Here is an 18,864-nt window from a genome sequence, read left to right as displayed (position 1 = left end):
AGATTTCCTCAAATCCAATTGGTTTGAACCACTAAAGAATGTGGATTTGAAATATCTCACATGGAAAGTGACTATGTTACTGGCCCTGGCTTCGGCCGGGAGAGTATCTGAACTGGCGGCTTTGTTTTATAAAAGCCCTTATTTAATTTTCCATTCGACATAGGGCAGAGCTGCGGACGCGTCCGCATTTTCTCCCTAAGGTGGTATCAGCGTTTCACCTGAACCAGCCTATTGTAGTGCCTGCGGCTACAGACGACTTGAAGGACTCCAAGTTGTTGGACGTTGTCAGAGCCTTAAAAATATACATTTAAAGGACGGCTGGAGTCAGAAAATCTGACTCGCTGTTTATACTGTATGCACCCAACAAGTTGGGTGCACCTGCTTCTAAGCAGTCGATTGCTCGTTGGATTTGTAACAAAATTCAACTTGTACATTCTGTGGCAGGCCTGCCACAGCCTAAATCTGTTAAGGCCCATTCCGCAAGGAAGGTGGGCTCATCTTGGGCGGCTGCCCGAGGGGTCTCGGCATTACAACTCTGCCGAGCAGCTACGTGGTCAGGGGAGAACACGTTTGTAAATTTTTACAAATTTGATACCCTGGCAAAGGAGGACCTGGAGTTCTCTCATTCGGTGCTGCAGAGTCATCCGCACTCTCCCGCCCGTTTGGGAGCTTTGGTATAATCCCCATGGTCCTTTCAGGAACCCCAGCATCCACTTAGGACGATAGAGAAAATAAGAATTTACTTACCGATAATTCTATTTCTCGGAGTCCGTAGTGGATGCTGGGCGCCCATCCCAAGTGCGGATTATCTGCAATACTTGTACATAGTTATTGTTAACTAATTCGGGTTATTGTTTAGGAAGCCATCTTTCAGAGGCTCCTCTGTTATCATACTGTTAACTGGGTTTAGATCACAAGTTGTACGGTGTGATTGGTGTGGCTGGTATGAGTCTTACCCGGGATTCAAAATCCTCCCTTATTGTGTACGCTCGTCCGGGCACAGTACCTAACTGGAGTCTGGAGGAGGGTCATAGGGGGAGGAGCCAGTACACACCACCTGACCTGTAAAAGCTTTACTTTTGTGCCCTGTCTCCTGCGGAGCCGCTATTCCCCATGGTCCTTTCAGGAACCCCAGCATCCACTACGGACTCCGAGAAATAGAATTATCGGTAAGTAAATTCTTATTTTTTTAAGAGGCAGAAACTTTATGAGAGATTGGTCAAGAAAATGTTAGTAAAGCCGAATGCATGATAAATAACTATTCAGAAGTCTAATAATCGCACATTCATGATGTTTGGTGGTGTCACAAGTAGGGATGGCCATCAGTGGGTTATTCATCGATGGTTACATTGATGGTATAAAACTATCTGCTAGGGAGCCATGGATGGTTTCACCCATCGATGGATATCCCTGCTTTAAAATGTAGCGGGCTGTGGGCCAATCAGTGACTAAGGGCGGGGCTTTACTGGTGTCAGGGGGTGCAGATGTGCTCTGTGTCCAGACACGTTGTAAAGTGAGAGGGGAAAAACTATTTGGTCTTTACCATCGATGGCAGGAAACCATGTGTCTCAACCATAGATGGCTAAAGTATTCAACATCATCCATAGGCCATCAATGATTTTGAAGCATCGATGGTCTATGGCCATCGCAGGAAGTACTATTAAAGACGACCGCAATCCCATTAGCAGATGGATATACAGGTTCTAGTAATGACCAGAAACTAACTCGCCAGTTGGCTGATATAACGCTATTAATACTCCGAGTAAGAAACTCATTAGTAACTAAGTTTCAGGTACTTATCTAACTCTATTGGGTACAATTTTGAGCAAGGAGGAGATATTGGGCCTCAGTCTGAGGTGGGATTAGAGCAAACAAGATCCAGGTAAGTGCACCTTGGTAACACCATGCTGCGCTGCAGGTGGGGCAGATGCAATATGGGCAGAGAGAGTTAGATGTGGGTGAGGGGTGTCCAAACTAACCCTAACTGGCAGCGTAAGAATAAAGCAGCACAGCATGTGTGCAGTCATTTATTATTATCCTTTATATGGCGCCACAATGTATCTGCAGCGCCCAATTACAGAGTACATAAACAGATCAGGAAAACTGACTTTTTCAGACACTATAGGACAAGTACAGGCTATACTAACATGACTGCATCAGCAGATAGCGCTGACATAAGTATCAGGCGGCAGAAAACCGCGGGATCTGGTGCCGTCACATGGAGTCTGGAGTAGTAGATGGTTTACGTAAGAGAATGAAAGGCACGTGAGGGAAGAGGGCCCTGCTTGTGAGAGCATGAAGGTTGGTTTTGCCAATTCGCAGACTGTTACATTGCACCCTTTATGTTGCAGCACGGCTTGTCCGGGTGCACAGTTACTGCCACCTTGGAATCGGGACCTTTGTCCCTGTATTGCAGAAATTGTCTAACCCCGTAGAAGGTCACCGCGACCAGTGTTCATTAGGACATGTGCGGTGATCTGCCCTGTGTGATGTTCACCAATAGTAATCTTCAAACTATATCCGGTTTGTGGTCACGCTGCAGTTTGTAGGGAGTACCACGAGTACTGAGGGTGCAGGCCTCCTAAGGATTAGACCAGAGGTTCTCAAACGTCCTCAAGGCACCCAATGGTCAAGGGTTTAGGTATAGCCATGGCTCAGCACAGATGGTTAAATCAAATTGACTGAGGCGCTAATTAAGTCACCCGTGGCCAAGCGGGTGTGGTATGTAAGGTTGACCACACTTAGGTCTACAGTGTCTTGGTCGACCACTATTGGTCGACATGGTTTCTAGGTCAACAGGGACTCTAGGTTGACACATTCTAGGTTGACATGAGGTTTTTTCACTTTTTTTGGTGTCGTTTTTTCCGTACCGTGATTGGGAACCCCAATTAGTGCACTGTGTTCCCTCGCATGGCTCACTTCCCTCGTCATGCGTCAGGCAAGGTGCTTCGCTCCGTTACCGCTGCGCTCGGCACAGGTTACCGTTCCCTATTGCAGTCCACGTGGATCGTAAAGTATGAAAAAGTGCAATTTTTTTTTTAAAAAGGGTGAAAAACTCATGTCGACCTAGAGTCCCTGTCGCCCTAGAAACCATGTCGACCTTACTGTCAACCAATAGTGGTCGACCTAGAGACCGGATCCCGGCCAAGCATGGATAAACTTAACACCTGGACTGTTGGGGTGTCTCGAGGAGCAGGATTATAGGGGGTAATTCAGACCTGATCGCAGCAGCAAATTTGTTAGCTAATGGTCAAACCATGTGCAGGGAGGGGGGGGGGGGGGGGCAGGTGTAACATGTGCAGAGAGAGTTAGATTTGGGTGGGGTGTGTTCAAACAAATCTAAATTGCAGTGTAAAAATAAAGCCGCCAGTATTTACCCTGCACAGAAACAAAATAACCCACCCAAATCTAACTCTCTGCACATGTTACATCTGCCCCACCTGCAGTGCACATGGTTTTGCCCAACTACTAACAAATTTGCTGCTGCAATCAGGTCTGAATTACCCCCATAGTCTCCAGCTCCAGCCTCTGTGTTTACCTCCGGGGGACAGGGCAACACACCGCCGTCCGCTCTATGGGCATGATTCAGAGAGGTGCGGGAAATAATTGCTCTTCTGTGTACGAAACCAACGTTGCGCCATCGCGGAATCAGGCCTGTATCTGCCCATGAGCATGTAGCCGTAACCTATTTGTGCTAAAACAAAATTCTCAGTAATGTCGGCTGAGCTCTGTCGCCTGCACGTGGTCCCACAGTCCATATAAATACAGAGTTAAATATCCGATGTCAAGGTAAGCTAGTTTTTATTTTATTATTTTCAACTTTAATGTTATTAGTTTCTTTGTTACAGCAGGCGAGTTGTGGGTTAGTGTTCGATGCCGTTCATCATAGTTGCTAAACTAATAAAATAATAAAAAAGAAAAGCATCTACCGCATGTAGGGCCCGATTCAGACCTGATAGCCGCCTATAGAGAGTGAAAACCCGTCCGTGCAAGTCTGCAAATGCATGTGTACGCCGTGCGAAAATTCCACCAGACAGCGGACAACTGCGAATCCATTCGCAACTCCCTCGCCATGGAATGATTTTTCCGGAGTGTGCGCAGCCCAGGACTTACTCCTATACTGCGATACAAACAGGCTGATCGGGGCGGAGCTGATGTCACACACCCTCCCTGAAAACGCTTGGCCACGCCTGTGTTTTTCCTGACACTTCCGGAAAACGGCCAGATACCACCCCCAAATGCCCGCTTCTTGTCAATCAGCTTGCGTACGCCTGGCGATCTAAATTGTCGCACCATTCTGTCGCTGTTTGGTGCTGCACATTGCGGTGCATGCGCAGTCGTTTGATAATCGGCCGCTGTGCCATTTCGCGCAACAGCGAACAGGTCTGAATTAGGCCCCTAACACGAACTATCTAGTAATCATAGTAACATACTGTAGTAATCGTAATGGTGAGAAGATTACAAGACTCTAGGCTGCATTTTACAGTGATCCAATATCTTCTATTAAACTGAACTTCTATGATAGGAAAACGAAACCGCCTGGATTTCCTGGGTCTAAATATAATCGCCGGTCTCATCAGTAATTCCTTGAAAAAGTCAACGGTGATATAAAATAAACTAGTTCTGGGTCATTGAGTAAAACGTGTATGAAGTGATACCTGGATTTCCTCTTGGAATGTAGCAGGCCTCCTTAAACTGTGCTACATATGTTACTCCTACACTGGCTGCACATTGAAGTTTGTCTGGACCCAACAAGACCGCTAGTTGGCAATCAATGATGATGTTGTAAACATGTACAAACTGCACATCGCCCATTTCAAAAACCACAGGAGGACATGGGGCTGAGGCATTCGTGGAGGCGTCTCCTGCCAGTCTTCTGTCTGCAACTTTCAATACTGCTACAAGCCCTTCTCTGGTGTACAGCTGTGCATGGGTGTATAATCGTGCAAGGACTGAGATGCACACTTTGGTGACACATCCATAAGGCGGACCATCTCCATGCGTCCGCATAGCCATCTCACAGAGGTGTAGTATGGTATGCCGGTGGCCAGCATACCGGCGCCGGAATCCCAACAGCCGAGTGAGCGCAAATGAGCCCCTTGCGTGCGGCCACGCTATCCTCCCTCCCAGGGGGGTTGTGGACCCCCAAGAGGGAGAAAACCTGTCGCTATTCCGGCGCCGGGATGCTGGTCGTCGGGAGCCCGGCCGCCGGCAACCCTAAGACCACCCATTTCACGGTCCTTCCGACAGGAATACCCAATTAAATACAATTTCAAGACATTTCTTAGACCGTGCGTCTCGGTCGGTAATGCAACTCTGGACACGTGCAGTAGAAAATAAATTGCGTTCAACATCAATATTGTGTCCATTTTGGAAACGGAGACATGTAGTAGCCTCCGAGTTACCAGAGGTGCGGGACTTTGAGCCAGTTTGCCCGTTTTTTTTAAAGCCGCAATTATTTACAAGGCAAAACCAACCTGATTTGTAAATGATTGCTGCTTTAAAAAAATAAAAAAACGGGCAGACTGGCACAAAGTCCCTCTGTGTCATTTTCCAGGCTCAGTGCCGGGGTGGCGCACAGGGCAGGGGATAACTGAAGATGAGCGTTTGGCGATCACTGAGGTTCTGAGGGATTAACCCTTGTGTCTCTGTTTTTTCGGAAGGGAACAGGGCGGTTGGTAAAATGTTTAAAGTGATTTCTTCCTTTAGTTTGACCACTATCACTGGTTCTTATGCTGTACCGGACATTCTAGTTGACAAGTGTGAAAATCAGTAGTGTCGTTTATAAGCTACAGTAGGGGGTACCACGTGAGGTAAAGTCCCTACATTTGATAGGCTGATGTCCGTACACTGATGTTGCCATTGTCAGATTAATCCAGTGAGGTCTATTTGCATTGCAAGTGGATGTATGCGTTTATTTCTGGCTGGGTGGTCTGTAGTAGATGCTGGACAACGCAATGTAGAGTTTTAGAAATTTCGTCCTGCGCTGTAATAAGTGCTTGCGCGGCCTGTTCTAGATTTTTATTTCATGTTGAAGGATTCCTTTAAACTTTGTAGAGCTTGCTCTTTGGTGATCTGGTACCAATCCTTTGGTAGATCCGCCAACTTGGCATTGTAGTAATTGGAAAACTGTTTATTAAACTCTTTGAAAACAAACTTCCAGTAATTGGAGGCGCTGATGGTGGTGTCAGGCTGTATGGTCCAGTCGGGGTAAATCTTGCGGTAATCCCTGTAGAGACGAGGCTTCCAGTCGGTGTCTGAATTCACGAAGGTTGTGTTCCCGACCACATCGGTGGAACATATAGAATGTGAGAGCACTTTAGATTCAGTACACCTGTACGTTCCTAACCCTTGAGGACGATGGACAGAGGCGAAATGCTCCTTGTGGTCAGCAGCCCCAGCCTCACAGGGCACTTTACAGAAGGGACACTGCTTCCCGCATCCAAAGACCTTCTTAAACAATTCGTCCTGTGGCTTCATGGTTGCCTTGGAAAGCACATATTCAATGGTGAAATGTTTTATTTCTGTGGTGATCTGTTTTTCAATGTCGGGCAGAACCTCTTCAATGTCGACTGCGAACTGTCCAGGGTATGCAGTGTTTTGATAAGTAATTAATTTCATCTCGTTCTGTGCTATGACCAAATATTTTTTTAGCATTGTACAAAATGTCTTCAAGCATTGTGACACATTGGGACTTCCTCGTACCTTGGGATCCCTTAGGGCTTCTCTTACTTTTCTCGAGATTGTGGCAAGGATATTTGATTTCAGTGATTCTAAAGAGGCGGACTCCTTGTATCTCTCAGTGATGTACTTTATTATCCAAGTCTTTACAAAGGTCTCATAATGATTGTTGTATTTTGCATACTGGGCAAACATGTGGTCTTCTAGAAGCTCCTTTAGCAGAGTGTACTGGAAGAAGGTCCTACAGCTGTAGCGGATGGAATCACTACTCGTCAGTATATCATTTACTATTTCACCGCCCAAATTTTTGTACACGTATTCTGAAAGAGCCGGCTTCAGACATATCTCGCAGAACTTCTGGGCTCTGATTTTGGACTCATCCTTTCGATGATAAACATTTTTAAATGTTGAGAAATACTGAGGCTTTATTTTATCCAGATAGTGCTTCATGTTGTTTTCTTGGAAGAAAGTATTGTGCTTTTTCTGGAACATTGGTGCAACCCGGCCCAAGAGGTGAAGTTTCAGCTCCAGCTCGAACAGTGTTGTGAGATGAAGGTTCCTAACATCATCACGATTGAGTCTTTCATTTATAATGTTTAGAAGCTCCTGGCAGTACATCTGATGATAGTCCTTCATTGTATTAAGTTGCTCTATGACATGCCGATTGCACTTGTCTTTTAAGGAATTTACAAGGTCATTCACCTTTTTCCGGTACTCTGTATAGATTGGTTCTGACATGCTTTCACACCAGCCAGATTGAGTGTATTTCTTGTCAAAGTTCAAGCCATTCTGCCCATAGTCATCTAGACTTTTTACTTCATTTAGCTTCTCGTTGATGTAGCCCGCTTTGTTTCTCATGTCTTTCCTTAGCTGTTCCAACATTTCTTGGCTGATGTTGTACTTCTTTAAACTTCTGAACTGTAATCCGGCTATTGTTTTATTCCACATAGTCTCAAACTCAGATTGTAGCTCTTCATCGCTTAGTTGACGGTTTAAGTTTTTGCAGTTGTCCAGGAGACTGGTGGATTTCTCTTCAATGGTCTTAAGGTAGCCATTTTGAACAAATTGTACCTCTTGTTTTCCTCTCTGTATGCGAATTGCTTCCTCACACTGGATTCCTAAATTATCTTCAATTTCTTTCCTTAGGGTCATCACACTCCTAAAGAAATCCTCCTTGTACCTCTCTACCAGATGTACATACTTGTTCCCACTCTCAAAGTATATCTCTAGGGCTTCGGACATGAGTCTCTCCTCTTCCTGCAATGTTTCTTGCATGTTTCTTTTAATTTGTGCCCATATTTCAACTTCTAATTCTGAATCTGTCTGGTTTAATATCTCATTCTCTGTCTCCATCATCCACTTGTGCATCCTCTTCCGGAAATTCCACTCCAACTCTGAGTATTTTATTGACAGCTGGTTATAAGCCTCAGCCACCAAACTGTTCCTAAAGCTGAAAATAAATTTTTCGTATTTCACAGCGTTCCACAAGCTCTTCACCCATTTAATAAAATCAGAGACAGTCTGAGTTCTTCTCAATTCCAGCTGCTTTTTCATTATTTCAAACAGATGAATTTTTAGTTCAAAAATATTCTCACTATAACCTGTATTTATGGAAGCCATTGGTGGGACCCCATGCCAAAGGCCAGGTATGTACCAGCTGTGTTCCTCAATATCATAATCCATAACATCAGAAAACTTTGTGACATTATCGTTTTCTTCCATTCTTGATGCTACTTTTGTCATTTCGTCTAATTGTTCCAAAAATTTCTTCCTGTCTCTCATGTTCTTATCATGAGCTGACACATCGCTTACGTTCTGATGTACAAACTGGCAGTTGGGTTTTTTCCCAATTTCTTTCATCCTGAGAAATGCGTGGACAACAATCTGCAAAATATCCCTAATATCTGTTGTGTTTTCCATGGATATGTTAATTATGGTGATGTCACTCAACCCAACCACTAGTGTTGCCAGCTCATTGTCATGTTCATAACTATCCTCAAGGAAAGCCAACTCAGGAGCTTTCAGCCCTTCAGTGTCAATCACCAGAATGAAGTCACAGCCCAGCTCCTCCTGTAAGGTGTCTTTTACCTTAATAAGGGTCATGAAGGCTCCTCGTGTGCATCGCCCACTGGCCACCGGGAACTGTAACCCAAACATGGTGTTCAGAAGAGTGGATTTCCCGGTACTTTGTACTCCCAACACAGTTATTACCCTCATTCTGCAACATCCTCCTGTCTTGGTGTCCAGCTCTGTCAGGACATCAGTTATCCACCGCAGTGGAATGTTGGAGGCATCTCCATCAATCAGCTCCAATGGGAACCCGTCCAACAGAAGATCAGCAGCAATTCCTGGGAGTTTACACAGTTCTCTTTGTGCATTTCTAAAGTCCTTTGCCAAGAAACATTCTGCCTCATAAAACTGTCCTACCTCTCTGATAAAATGCTCTGTTCCTAAAGAGCTGTTTGATATTATCTGATCCAGTTGCTTTAGCTTGTCTACGTTGGTGGTGATATTGAAACAGTGCTCCTTGTACTCGGCCTGTAGCACACAGAGGTGATTTCTCGAGATTGAGTCCAGGTACAGCTTCAACCATTTCAGAAAGTAATGTTTCTCCACTTGTGGTAAATTAGTTATCGCATCTATGAATCTGGCCATCCCGTCAGGGAGACTGAGCTCGCTTTGCTGCTTACGTAGGTCAGAACACTTTTTGATAAGTTTCGATTTGTAGTCCTCTGTTTTATGACTGCCTAATCCTTTCATCCTGCATATTTCCTTTTCAATTTTAGCTAGCTGTTTCCAAAGATCCCCCTGTAGCCTCATGGTTGTGTTCTTGTACTGCACAACATCCTTCACACATTTAGTGATCTCCAATGCCATCTTCCTGGTGTTTTGGGGGCCTTCTGAATGCTCATCGACGCGTAGGCCCAGATCCCCAGCGATGTGTGACATCTCCTCTAGGGTAATGTAGCATGAGGAAGACTTGATTAGATCTGCTATAATTGTTTGTAATTTCTTCACTAATTCTGCATCGTTAACACCGCTGGTCTTCACCAAAACGTTCTTCCTATTGATTTTCAGTATAGGGAATAATGTCTTTATGCGCTTCTGTGTCTCCGCACTTACATATCTAGAGGAGGGAGCTATGATTATGAAATAGTTTGTGTTTGATTCTTCAATGTTTGACAGAAGACTGTATTGTCTCTCATCTACGTCCTCGATAAATATGAACACTGCTGTTGATACCTTTGTTAGATAGCTAAATTGGCTCCAGTTGGATTCCAGCTCACCACGTAGGTTGGTCACTGCAACCGGATCTGGGAACAGGTCCAAGTTTTCTCTTCCCCCAGGAAAGAACCAGGCAATTTCTACTAATCCGTCTGAGACTTCTCTTAAGATGTTGGCCCCCTCCATGTTCTGATGGACAAAGAAATCATGGTGCTGTTGAGGTGGACTTAGCATATAATTGAGAATTCTCGATTTGGACAGGTTACATTTTCCTAGTCTGACAAAAGAAAAGACTGGCATGGGAATATTCACCAAGTCGTCTTCTCTGCACCCTTTAATATCGGCCAGTGACTGAGGTCTCCATCTCTTCACAATGTCTCTCATTGCCCACAGCATGAAGGTGCACTCAGAACCGTTACTGTCGGGGAGCAACAAGGGGAGGGAAAACTGACACATGGACATTTTGGTTACAATCTCCTGCTGCATAAAACTGTCTGAACAATGTAGGAGAACACACAGGACATCCAGGGGGTGGATGGAATTTGAGGTGTCCATAATGTCCATGAAATCCATATCCTCATCCTGTAGGCCATTTGTTTTTGTGTTTATTGATTGGTCAAGTTGTGTGTTCCTTGCTCTTCCATTTAGAGCCATGAGGTTCTGAAGGAAATACCAGGGAACATGCTCGATCCTCTGAGGGACAATCTTTTTTAGGTCCTCTTGTCCAATCTTCAGGACTTCCGTGAGACTGAGCTTTGACATTTTGAACCTCTCCATATTTAACTCCTTTAATTTTTGATCAAATGTTTTAATTTTCACTGTGGAAAGAAATAAAACTGTAAAATTTACAGATACCACTTCATGCAGTTTTATGCAAATCAATTCAGTACTGTGTGTAGATTTACAGAATGTACCATAGGGGTCATTCCGAGTTGTTCGCTCGTTGCCGATTTTCGCAACGGAGCGATTAAGCAAAAATGCGCATGGTACGCAGTGCGCATGCGCTAAGTATTTTAGCACAAAACTTAGTAGATTTACTCACGTCCGAATGAAGACTTTTCATCGTTGAAGTGATCGTAGTGTGATTGACAGAAAGTGGGTGTTTCTGGGCGGAAACTGGACGTTTTCTGGGAGCGTGTGGAAAAACGCAGGCATGTCAGGGAAAAACGCGGAGTGTCTGGAGAAACGGGGGAGTGGCTGGCCGAACGCTGGGGGCGTGTGTGACGTCAAACCAGGAACAAACGGCCTGAGCTGATTGCAATCTGTGAGTAGGTCTGGAGCTACTCAGAAACTGCTAAGAAATTTCTATTCGCAATTCTGCTATGCTAAGATACACTCCCAGAGGGCGGCGGCCTAGCGTGTGCAATGCTGCTAAAAGCAGCTAGCGAGCGAACAACTCGGAATGACCCCCCATGTGCACTGCTGTGGGTCTCCTGGGCTCCGAAGTATGTAGACAAGCGTCTGCCATTCCCCTCTGCAGTGATGCCCATCAATGGGTGCAAACCATGGGATCATGGTTTCATCCCATCTAAGTTGATCATTGATAATGGCCATAAATGGTTAACCCACTGATGGCTATCCATACCTACACACACACACATATATATATATATATATATATATATATATATATATATACATACAGCAAACAATTTGACCGGCACTCCACGTAAATGTTTTGTTACCCGGGTGCAGACCAGAAGGACCATGTAACACAAAAGCAGAGACCGGCGACACTCCACGGCTTTATAACACACCTGACATGTTGACAACAAGCTGCTGTAGCTGTCTTCATTACTTATGAAGCCGTGGAGTGCCGCCCGTCTCTGCTTTTGTATATGTATAAATATACATACTTAAAACCTGGACTGTTGGGGGTCCTTGAGGACCGCGTTTGAGAACCTTTGCACTAGACTACAAATGAAAGACAGAGTAGTATTATAGCAAGGGGAACAGATATTGGTACATTACACTGTAGGGCACAGGTTCTCCAACTCAGTCCTCAGGACTACAAACAGTTCACGGTTTCCAGGTCTCCTCAAAGAATTGCAAGTGAAATAATTAGCTACACCTGTGGATCTTTTAAAATGTGTCGGTGAGTAATGAACACACCTGTGCACCTGCTGGGTGACCTGGAAAACGTGTACGGTTTGGGGTCCTGAGGACCGAGTTTGAGAACCACTGCTGTAGGGTAAATGTTTGGAGCTGCTGATTTTCATATTTTGCCAGACATTTTTAAAACAGCATTTTATTAAAGGCATAACCCAGCGTGCTTTTCTTGTAATAACTTTACCGTTCAAAGCCTGAAAAATCTGCAATTTTGACAAATTGCAGTTCATTACATTGACCCTTACAGCTCTGTGAGAGAGGATGGGAATGGCAATTACCCAAATTCTGTTTTCGCCGAGTGCAAAATATAATTTGACATTTTAAAGAGTTGTGCTCAAACATTGTGTTAGTTTGGAATCAAATGAGGTGGCTCACGGTGGAGTGTAAAGGGCCCTAAATATAGATTTGGGAGTCAAGGCACACGTCTTAGACCTGTAAATTAGAATTAAAGGAGCAATTTTGTTTTGTGTAGATTTAAGGGAGATATATACAATGTCAAATGCTCTCTTACATCTGTTGGTCCCTCAATGTCTCAAGAGATTGAAGTAATTTAAGAAAAGCCCCTTCCGAGTCACCTCTTGCTATTAAATTTATCTGACCTACCTCCATCCAAAGCTAAATTTAAAGCTTTAGATGGTGGTATCCTTTAGACTAAAAATCAAAGGAATATGATCTGCAAAACTCTCTCTTTTAGTATTTCCATCTGTTTAGATGGGTAATGTTTTGCCAGGATATCTCCCCTTCTCAGTCATAGAAGAAACCCTGATCAGTGTTTTATTAGTACCACTGGCCGAAGGCCAATCTAAGCATGTTCAACATCATTGTCATCATCCAATGGTCTTTGACAGTTATGTTGCCTACAAACCAACAGTGAGACAGGAAGAGGTTGAAGTGGGAAAAACAATACTTACAGTCCCAGATATATTCAGGAATCTGTGAAATATCCGGTATCGTCTTTTCCTTGTGATTGTTGAGCTGTTGGTTGTCCAATTCCCATACTGATGTTGTTGGATTTATTGGATTATATATTACTGCTGCTGGCTTTTCCACCTCTTGTAGATAATTATTCTCCATGGCAGTATCCTTCTGCTTGTCAAGCTGGTGGCAGTCCAGTTCGCATTTTGGAATTGTTGCATTTAATGGACAATATAATGCTCCTGCTGGATTTTCCACCTCTTGAAGTTTAATATTCTTCTCCTCAGGGATGTCCTCCTGTTTGTCAAGATTTTGATGGTCCAGTTCACTTGCTTGAATTATTGGATTATCTAATGCTTCCTCTTGATTTTCCACTCCATATATAATAATAATCTCCTCTGTGCGAATTTCCTCCTGCTTATTAAGCTGTTGTTGGTCAGGATCCCCGACTGGAGCTTTTGCATTTATTGCATTATCTAATACTTCTGGATTTTCAGGACCATGTAGAAGTTCATTCTCCTTGTCAGGGATGTTCTCCTGCTTGTTAAGCTGTTTATAGTCCTCTTCCCAGACTGAAACTGTTACAGTTATTGCATTATCTAATGTAGCCGCTGGATTTTCCAGCCCATGTAGATTAATTGTCTCCTCCTCTGGAGAGTCCTCCTGCTTGTCGAGCTGCTGGTTGTACAGTTCCCATACAGGAATGATGGTATTTATTGGTTCATCTAATACATCCTCTGGGTTTTCCAGCCCATGTAGATTAATCATCTCCTCTGGAGAGTCCTCCTGTTTGTCGAACTGTTGGTTGTCTGGTACCTTTACAGGAATTATGTCATTTATTGGACCATCTAATACATCCTTGTGGTTTTCCATCCCATGTAGAGTAATATTCTCATCAATGGAGTCCTCCAGCTTGTCGAGGTGTTGGTGGTCCTTTTCCAACACTGGAAATGTTACTGGTATTGCATTATCTAATATATCCTCTGGATTAATGTTCTCATCAATGGAGTCCTCTAGCTTGTCGAGGTGTTGGTGGTCCAGCTCCCAGGCTGGAGTGATTGTATGTGTTGTATTAGCTAATATTTCTTTTTGATTTTCATGATCATGTACAAGTACATTCTCCACAGGGATGTCCTCTTGACTGTCAAGCTGTTGGTCATCTATTTCCCATACTGGAATTGTTACAGTTATTGGATCATCTAGTATTTCTTCTGGGTTTTCCATCCCATGTAGATTAATCGTATCCTCATCAGGAGTGTCCTCCTGAATGTCAAGTGGTTGGTTGTCCGGTTCCCATAGAGGAATTATGTCATTTATTGGCTCATCTAATACATCACCTGGGTTTTCCAGCCCATGTAGAAAAATTGTCTCCTCCTCTGGAGAGACCTCCTGCTTGTCGAGCTGCTGGTTGTCTAATACATCCTCTGCATTAGTATTCTCGTTATCAATGGAGTCTTCCAGCTTGTCGACATGTTGATGGTCTTGTCCCCAGATGGGAGTAATTGCATTTGTTGGTTTATCTAATACTTCCTCTGGGCTTTCCAGCCCATGTAGAAGTACATTCTCCTCCTCATTGATGTCCTCCTGCTTGTCGAGATGTTGGTAATCTATTTCCCATACTGGAACTGTTGCAGTTATTGGATCATTTAATATTTCTTCTGGGTTTTCCAGCCCATGTAGATTAATCATCTCCTCCTCCTCTATAGTGTCCTCCTGAATGTCGAGCTGTTGTTTGTCCGATTCCCATACAGGAATTATGGCAATTATTGGATTATCTAATACATCTTCTGTGTTTTCCAGCCTATGTAAATAAATAATCTCCTCCTCTGGAGTGTCCTCTTGCTTGTCAAGCTGCTGGTTGTCCAATACATCATCTGAATTAACATTCTCCTCATCAATGGAGTCTTCCAGCTTGTCGACATGTTGATGGTCTTGTCCCCAGATGGGAGTAATTGCATTTGTTGGTTTATCTAATACTTCCTCTGGGCTTTCCAGCCCATGTAGAAGTACATTCTCCTCCTCATTGATGTCCTCCTGCTTATTGAGTTGTTGGTTTTCTATTTCCCAGACCGGAACTGTTGCAGTTATTGAATCATCTAATATTTCCTCTGGGTTTTCCAGCCCATGTAGATTAATAGTCTCCTCCTCCTCTATAGTGTCTTCCCGAATGTCAAGCTGTTGGTTGTCCGATTCCCATACAGGAATTATGCCATTTATTGGATCATCTAATACATCCTCTGGGTTTTCCAGCCTATGTAAAGAAATCATCTCCTCCTCTGGAGTGTCCTCTTGCTTGTCAAGCTGCTGGTTGTCCAATACATCATCTGAATTAACATTCTCCTCATCAATGGAGTCTTCCAGCTTGTCGAGATGTTGATGGTCTAGTTCCCAGACTGGAGTAATTGCATTTATTGGTTCCTCTGGGTTTTCCAGCCCATGTAGAATTACATTCTCCTCCTCATTGATGTCATCCTGCCTGTCAAGCTGTTGGTTTTCTATTTCCCAGACTGAAACTGTTGCAGTTATTGGATCATCTAATATTTCCTCTGGGTTTTCCAGCACATGTAGATTAAACATCTCCTCCTCTGGATAGACCTCCTGCTTGTTTAGCTGCTGGTTGTCTAATACATCCTCTGCATTAACATTCTCCTCCTCAATGGAGTTCTCCAGATTATCGAGATGTTGATGGTCTAGTTCCCAGACTGGAGTAATTGCAGTTATTGCTTTATCTAATACTCCCTCTGTGTTTTCTAGGCTATGTAGAAGTACATTCTCCTCAGAGATGTCCTCCTGCTTGTTGAGCTGTTGGTCATCTATTTCCCAGACTGGAAATGTTACAGTTATTGGATAATCTAATATTTCCTCTGGGTTTTCCCGCTCTTGCAGATAAATTGTCTCTTCCTCTGGAGTGTCCTCCTGAACGTCGAGCTGTTGGTTGTCAGGTTCCAATACACGAATTATGTCATTTATTGGATCATTTAGTACATCCTCTGGGTTTTCCAGCAAATCTAGAAGTACCTCTGGGTTTTCCAGTTTATGTAGATTAATTGTCTCTTCCTCTGGGGAGTCCTCCTGCTTGTGGAACTGTTGATTGTCCGGTTCCCATACAGGAATTATGTCATTTATTTGATTATCTAATTCATCCTCCAAGTTTTCCCGCTTATATATATTAATATTCTTCTCAGGATTGTGCTCCTGGACATCTCTACCAAAATAAAAGTCCTCTTCATCAGGATCCATGGCGTTCCTGGAGTATCACACACCTAGGAGAGATGGATAGATGTTGATAAATAAAATATCAGATAGTAATATTTGTATCTTAATTTACTTTTATAATACTATCATTAATCATCACTTTGTTGCATGCTTTCTTCTACTGTACTATTAGCATTCACAATATATCATTACATATTTCCATACCTTGACAGAAGTAGAGATGACTGGAATTCTGTGTATATTTACTGAGAAGCTGAGTATAGCCCAGTGGTTCCATAGTGTGGTCCTCAAAACATACGATCAGTCCAGGTTTTAAAGAGATCTGTGCTTGTGCACAGATGTATAATCAAACTGACTGAGGCACTAATTAAGTCACTTGTGCTTTATCGTGGATATCTTAAAAACCTGGACTGTTGTGGTGCCTTGAGGACCGCGTGTGGGAACCACTGGTTTAGGTTATTGTTGGTTTAGTGCACAGGTTCTCAAACTCGGTCCTCAGGACCCCACACAGGGCATGTTTTGCAGGTCTCCTCACAGAATCACAAGTTAAATAATTAGCTCCACCTGTGGACCTTTTAAAATGTGTCAGTAAGTAATTAATACACCTGTGCACCTGCTGGGTTACCTGCAAAACATGCACTGTGTTGGGTCCTGAGGACCGAGTTTGAGAACCACTGGTTTAGTGCAATATTTCTCAACTCCAGCCTTCAAGTACCCGCAATAGTTCATGTTTTGAGGATTTCGGTCTGTGGCACCAGGTGGGATGACCCTGCAACATAGATTAACTCATCCGTGCATGATTAAAGAAATCCAAAAAACATGACCTGTTGTGGACTGGAGTTGAGAACCACTGGTTTAGTACAATACATTGTGAAAGAAAGAAGTTTCCGTAGCAGTGCACTTAGGGATTTGTGAAACTGTTTATTAAAACATAACTTTTATTATATATTTATTAAAAAGTTAGTTCAGAGAGAGTCTGGTAGCTGGCCTGCGCCGGTCACTACAAGCTACATATTTTAAAATAGAATTGAACACTTAGTGAAAAAGTTTATAGTGACATGTTAATACCAGGCTATGTTGCTACGAATATGCCCTTAATGAAGATTGAATCACAGTTTAATAACGAGCATGATTCTAGAAGTATGTGGAGGGGAATTCACAGCTTGACTGATTACAAAAGTAAATCCCCCTCTCTAGGTTTTCCTGACAACTCCTTGATGGAAGAGTTGAGCAATTTTTATGCTAGATTTGAAAAGAGTAAACTTCCTCATTTGGGTGAAGAACCCTTGTTCTCTCCGAGACTGCGGTTAGAAATAGTTTATTAGGAGTCTGTACTAGGAAATCGCCTGGTCCTGATGGGATTCCGGGGAAAGTCCTGAAGGGGTTTGCCAGTGAGTTGGCCCAGATTTTGACTTATATTTTTAACTTGTCCTTGGCACCTTGTGTAGTTCCAGAATGTTTTAAGTTTACTACTGTTATTCCGGTACCAAAAAGTTTGAAAGTTGATAATTTGAATGACTTTCGTCCGATTGCTCTGACCCCCCTCATAATGAAGTGCTTTGAGAGAATTGTATTGGCTCACATAAAAAGTAATTTGTCTGTTGGGTTTGACAACCATCAATTTGCCTACAAGCAAAATAGGTTGACGGAGGATGCTTTGTTATCTGTAGAGATGAGCGGGTTTGGATTTACTCGGTTCTTTACACCAGAATTATCGCCATTTCTTATTTTCTGGATTTTTCTTATTGGCTAACCAAAACACGTGACGTCCGATAGCCAATAAGGAGATTCGGGTAAATCCGAGTAAAACCGAACCCGTTCATCTCTAGTTATCTGTGGTTCACTCTTCCCTCGGTCATTTAGAAGGGCCAAATACCAAATGTCGGAGTGCTCTTTGTGGATTTTAGCTCAGCTTTTAATACCATCGTGCCAGTAACTTTGATGTCCAAACTGACAAGTATGGGATTGTTCTGTGATGTTCTGTAATTGGATTTTAGACTTTTTAATTAATAGTCCCCAACAAGTGATAATGGGTAATCTAATGTCCTCTGTAATCAAAATCAGTACAGGTACCCCTCATGGGTGTGTTTTAAGTTCCCTTTTGTTTTTATTATTATTATCCTTTATTTATATGGCGCCACAAGGGATCCACAGCGCCCATTACACAGTACATAATAAAATGAGCAAACAGGAAAACCGCGCTTACAGTTCAAGACAATATAGGACAGGTATAGAAAACCAGGGCTTTGGTGCCATCAAAGGGAGTATGATGTATAAGATTGTGTAAGTAAGAAAAGGAAAGGCACATGAGGAAAGAAGTCCCTGCTCTTGCGAGCTTACAATCTAAACGGTGATGGGGCTAACAGACCAGGGTGACACAGAAGGGGTAGACAGCATAGACAAGAGGGTTAGGAAGAGAGTTGACTGGGTTTGGTGAAGAAGTAGGTCTTGAGAGCCCGTTTGAAGTTTTGTAGAGAGTTGGAGAGTCGGATGGGGAGAGGTAGAGCATTCCAGAGATAGGGAGCAGCACGTGCAAAATCTTGTAGGTAGGAGTGGGAGGAGGTAATTAGTTGGCAGGAGAGATGGCGTGCTTTAGCAGAGCGATGAGGACAGGTGGGAATGTAAAGATATAAGGTCAGAGATGTAAGAGGGAGAGGAGTGGTGAGGAATTTGTAGGAGAGTGTGAGAAGCTTGAATTGGATCCTGAATGGGAAGGGT

At 43.4% G+C, this 18,864-nt stretch overlaps 1 protein-coding gene and 1 long non-coding RNA gene across 2 annotated transcripts in view; both read right to left on the bottom strand.

The window, feature by feature from the left end:
• LOC134945726 (uncharacterized) overlaps positions 1–18,864 on the bottom strand; it is an 889,695-nt gene that overhangs the window by 825,618 nt on the left and 45,213 nt on the right. The gene's annotated exons all lie outside the window — the stretch shown is intronic.
• On the bottom strand, positions 6,011–10,710 carry LOC134945714 (up-regulator of cell proliferation-like). Its single transcript, XM_063935165.1, has one exon. The coding sequence runs from the start codon at positions 10,681–10,683 to the stop codon at positions 6,022–6,024; it is 4,662 nt and encodes a 1,553-aa protein (XP_063791235.1). The 5' UTR covers positions 10,684–10,710; the 3' UTR covers positions 6,011–6,021.

The sequence above is a fragment of the Pseudophryne corroboree genome, chromosome 7 (genome assembly GCF_028390025.1).
Source record: "Pseudophryne corroboree isolate aPseCor3 chromosome 7, aPseCor3.hap2, whole genome shotgun sequence".
Taxonomy (NCBI): Eukaryota; Metazoa; Chordata; class Amphibia; order Anura; family Myobatrachidae; genus Pseudophryne; species Pseudophryne corroboree.
The sequence above is the reverse complement of the archived record's forward strand: the minus strand, read 5'-3'. Positions and strand labels throughout refer to the sequence as shown.

Coding starts and splice junctions, on each gene's coding strand:
- LOC134945714 (XM_063935165.1), bottom strand. CDS start 10,683: ATGGAGAGGTTCAAAATGTCAAAGCTCAGTCTCACGGAAGTCCTGAAG.